Source organism: Aplysia californica, unplaced genomic scaffold (genome assembly GCF_000002075.1).
Source record: "Aplysia californica isolate F4 #8 unplaced genomic scaffold, AplCal3.0 scaffold00485, whole genome shotgun sequence".
Taxonomy (NCBI): Eukaryota; Metazoa; Mollusca; class Gastropoda; order Aplysiida; family Aplysiidae; genus Aplysia; species Aplysia californica.
In genome coordinates, this window is record NW_004797755.1 from 486,380 (window position 1) to 495,926 (window position 9,547).

The 9,547-nt window shown below is 41.0% G+C and overlaps 1 protein-coding gene across 1 annotated transcript in view; it reads left to right on the forward strand.

The window, feature by feature from the left end:
* Positions 1-2,953, forward strand: part of LOC106012753 (sulfotransferase 6B1) — a 6,910-nt gene extending 3,957 nt beyond the window's left edge. Inside the window, exon 2 of the mRNA XM_013086605.2 lies at positions 2,337-2,953. Coding sequence (XP_012942059.1) covers positions 2,337-2,449 — 113 coding nt within the window. The 3' untranslated portion in view covers positions 2,450-2,953. The remainder of the gene's footprint in view (positions 1-2,336) is intronic.
* Positions 2,954-9,547: the final 6,594 nt, after the last annotated feature.

Genomic DNA, 9,547 nt, shown 5'->3' on the forward strand with positions numbered 1-9,547 from the left:
TTATTATTATTATTACATGATAATTATTATAGATTTGAGATGACTGTTTGAATTTCTTTAAACTATGAATTGTTTTATGTATGAAATCTTTCCCAAAAATAAGTTTTCCCTGGCTGTAAAATCAACGATTTTTGTTTTACAGACATGAAATTTTAACATACAGAAACTTACTTTACTTAATCCGTCCTCTTGTACCTCAGGGGCGTCAATGGGAGAAAGAGCTCCCTATCTCTAGCAAGTTTGATGGCCTGGCTGGGTGGGATATTGTATGTTCTCAGGGTATCCTTCACACCCTGGATCCAGGTCTTTTTTAGTCTTTCTCTTGCGTTGTACCCTGATACTTTTCTATAGTAGGCTGTACTGGCAAGCCGGTGAGGTGCAATACGTGTGAGATGACCAAACCACCCGATTGTAGTGGAGGACAGGTGTTATTCCCATCATTTCTCTAGTCTTGTTGTTTCTGACAATGTCCCGTCTGGTTTTGTTGACGGCTCTCCTTAGACATCTCATTTCGCAGGTGGTTATCTTACGTTCCAGACTTTTGGTCAGGGTCCATGTCTGGCACTGGTAGGTCAAGATGGAGATGAAGATAAAGCTAATTGTCTTGGCTTTGGTCTCAATGGGGATGTCAGGATGTTTGAGGAGTGGAGCAAGCTGATAGCTGACGCTGTTAGCCTTTTGTGCTCTCGTCTCAATTTCTCTGTTGAGACGTCCGTCTTCCGAAAAGAAGCTACCAAAATCCTTCAACTCGCTGACTTGTTTCAGCGGATTTCCATCGATGGTGATGTTAAGGTTGCCAGGTGTTCTGATAATTTCCATCGTCTCTGTTTTGCTTTTACTGATCTTTATGTTGAGCTTTTCGCATTGTGTATTCAGCCTGTCTGTGTGCTCTTGAAGTTGCTCTTCTTTCTCATATGCCAGACTTTGAACGTCCGCAAATAGCATCTCATTCAAGTCTATCGGGTTGGGGTTTGCTTCTTTGGTAATTTTGTCCCTGTATATAGTATCGGTAATAACACACACCCTTGTCTCACTCCAGAAGACACGTCGAACCAGTCAGTGAGTCCGTTTTGGATGCGGACTGTGCTCATACTGTTGGTATAGAAGGCTTTGATGTAGTACAACAGTTGTCCCCTAATGCTGTACTCTTCAACTTTAAGTGTTTTCCACAGTTTGTTTCTATCTACTCTAGCAAACGCTTTTCCTGGTCTACAAACACAAGATTCAGTTTTTTGCTGTATGCAGTTGTCCTTTCACTCACTCATTTGTGTAAGAGAGAAGATAGCGTCTGTGCACCCTCTCCCTTTTCTGAAGCTCATCTGTGCCTCACTCCGTAATGGTTCCACCTTGTGCCTCGTACGCTGTTCCAAGATCTTTGCGTAAATCTTGCCGGAGTGGCTCGGAAGGAAAATTCCAAAGTAGGTGTTGCATACAGAACATATTTAACCTAACAACCATTGATATCAATACAATTGATCACTCGATATGGCCAGCGGTCAAACAAAGAGACCATGTCCGCTTGGGCCAGTGTCCTTAGTGCAGGATTTGTTTTGAGCACAATTTCTTCTACGTCTTCAAATCCCTGCCGATCTTCTTTTTTAATTTTGGGGTAGAAATGAAAATCGCATGCGCATGGTGCTAGGCTACGTCTGGGGAATAGCAGGGATGTTTGAGGATTTCCCTCTGTCAGGAGTCCAGGACATCGGAGATGTTTCGAGCAGTGTGCGTGCCCAGGCGCCTTGTCATAATGGAAATCACCACCTTTCCAAGCAGACCCTTCCGCTTTCTTATCATTTCTGGTCTCAGCTTTGTTTATACGAGTAGAACCATCTTGTGGTAGTCTGCATTGAAAGTTTTGCCAAAGGGAATCCATCAGTTTAAAAACTCATCTTTGCAACGGAAAAACACGATGCGTGTCACGCTCAAGGCACTTTGCTTACGTCGATCTCTCTGGGATTGTGGTGATCCCAGGTTTCTCCATTCTGCTGATTAGTGATTGTCTTTTCAGCTCTGGGTCCCAAAAATACACCTAAATTGATCCCCCGTAATGATTCTTCTAAACAGATACTCTAAAGAAAAACAACCTGAAAATTAATACACGCGGGGGGGGGGGGGGGGGGGGCGCTTATTCGATACATTAGAGTATGCGACTCGTCTCTTCCCCGAAATCAGAGAAAAAACTAAGGGGCAGCTATTTAAAGACAAGGCAGAAGTCTTAATCCCCTCTCAGCCCAGGTTGGCCCTGACAGGCAGGATTGGAAGCCTGCCTCCTAAATGTGATAATGAAGTAAAAAATAACCCTACATTTTTAAAAATTGTTTTTGTTTCATCCACAGGAAAAGTTGGCGACTGGAGAAACTGGCTGAGTGAGGAACAAAGTGAAGCAGTCGACAAAGAATGGCGGACAAAAATGTTTGGGTGTACTTTATACCAACCTCACTATGAGTGAATGTCTGCACGCTTGTGGACTGTTGTTAGATTTGCTCAGTGAAATAGTCGTATATTTGATTCTGTGAATGGTTCCTGTAATATAAGTGGGTGGGTGGCGGATGCTCTAGTGTGGTCAACTCATCCTTTCCTTCTATCAAACACCTTTTGTCCTTGTCTCTCCTCCTTTTATTAATAGGCCTTAAATATGCCACTCTTTAGTGCAACTTTGATTTTTCGCACTTATATGACTTGTTTGTGTTGTGTTGCAAGTGCCATAGCCATAATACTCACTCAAAAACATAGAATAATAATAATGATAATTATTATTGCATTTATATAGCACATATCCACGCTCCACAGCATGCACTTTACGGTTATTATTACCGCAGCAGACCCTAGAACACTCAGAGACATACTCGGCTTCCCGGGACACACATAGAACTATCTAGGCAGAAGATATCCGGAGACGTCTCCGGCAAGCACACAGGAACTATTCGGAGACGTACTACCGCACACATGCACTGCTTGGGGGGGGGGGGGGGGTTAAACTTCGTAACTTTAGCTGCAGATCACACATATAGCCACTAAAACTGTCGTAAATCAATTATTTTCAAGAAAATTTCAAACCTAACTACAACATATCAAATTATGGGTTAACCCCCCCCCCCCCCCCCCCCCCCCCCCCCCAATTTCTTTACTTGCAGATTTTTTTTACTGGTTTAGAAGCTCAAAGCCTTTTGATTGGTCTTTCTCCGACGCAGACGTCTCCGGATATAATACTGCGATGTAATGGTGAAGGAAGCCGCTTTTTCGGAAAGAAACTATGGGGTAGGGTGGGTGTAGGGAGGGCGGATTGTGGTGTTTTGTTCAAAATCATCTTGATTTACCCAAAATAGAAAACTTTTAAATTTTGTATCGCAATTATTTGTATTGGAAAGGGGAAGGGTCATTTTGTTTGAATATAGTATGCTACTACTGAGGATCAAATGGACAGACAGAATCACCAACGAGGAAGTATTAAGAAGAACCAGATAGAGCCCAGTCAGAGATGAAGTGGGAAGAAGTCGTTGGCGATGGATTGGATCACCAACGAGGAAGTATTAAGAAGAACCAGATAGAGCCCAGTCAGAGATGAAGTGGGAAGAAGTCGTTGGCGATGGATTGGACACACTCTCAGGAAGTCAAGCAGTTGCATATAGAATTTTCTTTCTTTTTTTTTTTTTGGCTCAACGGCTTTCATACATTTTAAAGAACACATTTCTGTGTGGGTTTTTATTGAAAAAAAGTTGATTAGAGGCATGAAAGATGTAAACTTTTGGTTTCCACAGACTCTCAAGCTAAGGAAATAACTCAACTTTGACAGCCATTTTCTCGCTAATTTTACTTCTGAAACCAGGGGACCCCCACCTTCTTCAGTCGCCATTATCTTGACTTGTATCCAGGATTAATGGGTATTTTTTTCATCAAAAGCAATTCCTTCAAAAGCGCCTCAAAATTGGCGAGCGCCTGATTCCACTGCGTCGTGACAAATGTCATTATCCAAAAGGACTACCAGTCAAAAATGACCACTTTTATCCTGATCATATGTCGTCATCTTGGATAAGTTCAGCCCAATGTTATTTCAGAGGCTGGATTTTTGGCCTCATGATAAGGGGAAAGAGAAAGGGGAAAAGAGAAATAAAGACAGTTCTTAAAAGAAAAAGAAAACAAAATACACTTGCACATCTGGTATGCACGTGTATTCAGTATTCACGTAGCCTTCCTTTTCACTGTTTAAAAGGGCTGTAGGCCTACCTAACTTTAGTACTAGTAAGCAACGGATCTTGTTTTCTCAGGCCGCTGGAGGGATTAAAGTCAAAGTTGAATGAACCGTTGAGATATTCTGAGATACCGTTGAGTCAGGCCAGTCAAAAAATTTGCTTACTATATGCTTACATGAAACAATTGCTACGGCTCTGCTGGTTTACAGACATTTTGGTCAATTTAAATCTAAATTCGTTTTATTCATTATATCACAAGTATCAATTACGTTGGGGGGGGGGGGTACATGTATTACGCTGAATACCATACTAGTCTAGATATGTAGATCCTTTAAAGATATACTGGCGTCACAATGGATGAGTTGAGGGGAGGGGGTCCAGTTACACTGGATTCACGGTGGACTCCCTGGAAGAGGGCTGGAATGAAGACACGGTGTAAGCATGAAGCAAGATTGTCTCCCTTACTTCCATTTGAGACCTCCTGACATTATGGCCCATGATCCACCCAGGGTGGAATGCTTTCTATTTTGCTTGAAAAAGTCAAGCGCTGACAGTTTATAGAATAAGATTTCATTGTTTCCGACTGTAGTAGGAGTAGGAGGGTTACTGTTCACAGAAAATCACTTATTGTGCACAGTCCAACCTCGTTATACCCGCCTAACCTGGGACGAGCAGAAAGACGGCGGTATAACGGGGCTGGCGGTAAAACGGGATACCACCGATTGCCAACTTGACTACTGGTGGACTGATAGAAACTAGAGACAAACTTTGGCCAGTCTCGTCTCATCCAGATCTGTCTTGCGAGATTGCCATGCGCGGCTAAAACATAAGTAGCGATTAATTACAAGCACAGCTCCAGATGAACTTTTAAGTAACTTCAAAATTTAAAAAAACAAGGATCAGAAGCTAGGCTATGTCAAGGACCCTTAGACTGACAGTTTTTTTTGGGGGGGGTTTTACCCAACACATTGAATTCGACATTCTTCTCGTCGCCTTAATAAGACCTATCCTGTAGATTTGAGTGTGAGTCCTCGGAATATAAAAGACTTATGGGCACTCGCCAGTCATTAGGTTACTAGGCTGATACCTGGCGAAGCCATATATTTTGTCGGCAGGCTGAACTGGCTCAATTCCTTGGAAATTTTTCCAGACGACTTGAACATTTAATTCTAATGTTGTTCTTTTTTAATTAACCTTGGCCAACATCCTAAAATGTTAATATTTTCAAAATAAATGCAAATCAGGGGAAGAACGACAAGCTCTAAAAGTAGGCCGAGCACGCAGAGACGTGACTGTTATGAGGGGGGAAAGAGATTATCAAGCTGTCACTGTGTGGGTGCCATGCGCTGTGTGTAGTGTGCAGGCCTACCTCTGACGACCATTTCGCTGGCGGTACAACGGGGCAAGTTTACCGTAGTCTTAATTTTTGTTTTTTGGCTCAACACCTTTCATACCCATTAAAGAACTCATTTATGTGTGGATTTTTCTCAAAAACGTTTATTAAAGGTACAAAAAATGTAAAATGTTCGTTACCACGGAATCTTAAGCTAAGGAATATAACTAATCTTTGGCGGCCGTTTTCTCACTAATTTTACCTCTGAAAATAGGTGAATCCCACCTCCTTCTTTCGCACATATCTCGACTTGTATTCAAGATAAATGGATATTTCCTTCATCTAAATAAAGACTATTAAACAAGCTTTAAGATGATACCAATAACTCTACATGCTCAAAAATTGACGAGAGCCTGATTCCACCACGCTGCCTCACATATATGATAAAATGTGCTTTGTTTGACCAAATAAAAGCTGCGTGCTCAGTGAAGTGGATTTTTTTTTCTTTTTGCTGTTGTTCGTTTTATTTTTCGTTTTGTTTTATTGTTTTTCTTTCTTTACTCCTTTTGTAGTCTCTTTGGGTACAAAAGCTGCCAGCTTGCCCAACGAATTGCGCATTCCAGTTTACGATATAGGGGATTTTTGCATCATTTTTTTATCCACTTCACAGAGGGGGCGCGACATTTTATTTTACCAAGTATGATCGAACTTGTTTCAACTTTTCACAAATTACTGTCTCTTGCACGTTGTGTACTTCAATTTCAAATCAACGAGGAAATAAATCCCGTTCATTCAATATATGGTCCTCTCTTCAAGTTTAGGTAACGAACAGACAATAATGAGTAAAATAAACCTGAAATAAGTGTGTATAGTAAATGAATATCTCTGACAAAGGGAATTTATCCGTGACTTTATATTTCAATTTTAAAAAACCACTTTAATGTGCATGCATTTCAAAGGATGTAAAGAAAGAAAGAAAGAATATCTCTCTCATTATCTCTCTCTTTCTTTCTTTCTTTCTCTCTCTCTTTCTCTCTCTCTCTCTCTCTCTCTCTCTCTCTCTCTCTCTCTCTCTCTCTCTCTCTCTCTCTCTCCCTCCTTCCCTCCCTCCCTCTCCCTTCCCCATCTCTCTCTCCCTCTATCTCTCTCTGTCTCTCTCCCTTTCTCTATTTCTCTCTCTCTCTCTCTCTCTCTCTCTCTCTCTCTCTCTCTCTCTCTCTCTCTTCACACACACGCACGCGCACACACACACACACACACACACACACACACACACACACACACACACACACACACACATCAGAGTGCCAACAAGGGGCTATAATTCATATAAGTGGTAATTTATAACACGGCAACACATTTTTTTAAAATCCAGTGCAGCCATATATTATTACATGCATTATCAAATTGATATTTGCTGGCCCAACCAAACTCAGCGAGGGACTTACATCGCTGTAGCCTATGGTTGTGGTAGTGGTAATCTACAATCAAATTGTATCGATACAGTTTAAAATTGCACGGCTTTGTTAGGCCTAATCATTTCCCTGCCTGATAAGTGGCGGGGCGTTGAGAAGAGCTAAAAGCAAAGGGGCTTTCGCCCAACCCATCCCACCCTATCGTTTCCCCCACAAAAAAATGCAGGTTTTTTAATAAACGAAACAATCAGCTAAAACCGTTACGACTGCTTCAGAATCATCCACCTCTAGTTGTTTGTTGTTGTTTTTTTTGTCAAGTGTTTTACGGCGCTCGCAACTGTATAAGGTCATATTCATATGAGCGCGCGGGACACGCCTAATATTTTCAGTTGGTAGAAATTTTGAAATTTTGAATTTGTCCGCCACCCGGACAAAATTCAAAATTAATTCCTATCTGCTGAAAATGTTAAATGTGTCACGCGCGCTCTTATAACCTTACGCAGTTGCAAGCGCCGTAAAACGTTTACCCAAAATTTTATTTTTTAATAGATATTTACATATATATATGTGTGTGTGTGTGTGTGTGTGTGTGTGTGTGTGTGTGTGTGTGTGTGTGTGTGTGTGTGTGTGTCTGTGTGTGTGTGTCTGTGTGTGTGTGTGTGTGTGTCAGAAACATGAGTTTGCATACATTCCATAGTATGCCTTTCGTTGCATGCCTTTTAAAGTTTCAGATAAAGAAAACAAAATCGAAACATATTGTGTTCGAATAATTAGACAATGCCCCAAAACAGCGCATCCAAAAAAAAACAAGACAAAAAAACCCCAAAAAACACATTGACTCGCATTATGAGTAGTGCGAATGGCTCAGTACTCAAGTTTTAATGGCATTTATTCCCTGATAGTGGTATTCTTCTGCACTCTCCTGGGAATATGTATGGTCTTTGGCTGCTGTTTTCTTTTTAATATCGGACACCCGAGCTCATTTACAGAAACAATAAATACATGTAGGCTAGTAATCTTGGAGTGGTGAGCGTTTTATTCTCATTAAAGTACTTGCGTATAGTTATAGTAGGCCTATTATGTTTTGACACATTCCTCATTCAGAGGAGAACACGTACACCAGTAAAGTTGCACTTGCACTCATATTTGGTAGGTGTTTTGCGGGTGCTCTTGTGTCGTTTTCTCCTTCTTTCCTATCAAACAACTGTCAACTATCATCTTTATAAATCTATTTCTTTTCTTTGTATTTTGCTCTCGAGCAACCCTTCTAATATTCGTTGCATGATATCTCTACATATTCTATTTGTGAAAGTCCGTCACTTTGGCCGCCTGAAACGTCCGAACCACTTAACTTTCGAATCTGACAAAATGAATGTTAGTTCAGAATCATTCAAAGGGTGCACCGTTTTATTTGGGAGCCTGAAGTCACTGTACTTTAATTTTCAGTTTTTCACTAGTACATGTACTAGTTTCGTTTAGATCTTTTCCTGGGAAAGTCCGTCTTCTAAAACGCCATTGTAAACAAGTGAGGTTTCCGTTAACTAGCCGTGCGCACGACTTCCACACCTTTGAAATTCTGGAGTGTACAACCACGAAAGCGGAATAGAAAATCAATCTATACAGTACATCTATTATATATTTATTTGGCAACTTGGAAACACATGTGCCACTTTCCCCATAAAACTACGACAGCTGCAGCGTTGAAAGTTGACATGTACCTGCAAAAAGATAGATAGGTCCCCATGACGGAGCCCGATTTTTGATTTATTCATTTCCTGAATTTATAAAAACTATATTTGACAAAAAGTTGCCGTAGGCCCTACTTCTTCGCCTTTTGTGATTATTCCACTGAGAAACGAAACAAATCTGCGTAGCTCAAGCTGTCCTTCACAACGGAAGTGCCGGGAGTGATATTTTGCGAGGCGCAGTTTGTTTTGAGAGTCTAGATCTAGACCTTCTAATTTTTTTTAGATCTCTCAAGATTAATTGCTTCATTCCACAGACCGAAGGGCTAGAACCCAAATGGCCGCTGGATCGGAAAAGTAAAGTAAAGTAAGTATTGCTTCATTCCAGTAGAGTGTAATGATTTAGTAGGCCAATGACATTCAGTTGATGTTAATGCATCGATCATTCCTTCTTAATCGAAAGGAGGGCCTGCTGGCCTGCTAGTTATAACGTAATTGTGTTGCAAATGTGGTAGAACGCGTGCTGAATTTAAAAACTTAAGTTCGTGCTTAAAATTTCCATTCATTGTCTCTATTTCTTTTTGTCCGCTAGGATGGGTCTTCAGAGTCTTCTGCAGAGGTTCAAGAAGTTCATGTACCAGCTGATGGTCAGATATCAAGTGATTTTGCATCTAATTCCAGTACTGCAGCTATTTACAACACATTTGACAGATACTTTTTTTTTTTAAAGAGCCATCACAGGATTACTGATAAATTAGAAAGTGGAAAATCATTTCAGGCTTGCAAACACAACGGAAAATTGTGCCCAGCTTTTGGGTTAGAGAAACTCAGGACGATTCCCATCATCAGCATCAGACGAGATGACGTAATGCTGTGTGTCTTCCCCCTAGACCGGAAGCCACTGTGTGCACGAAATCCACCACA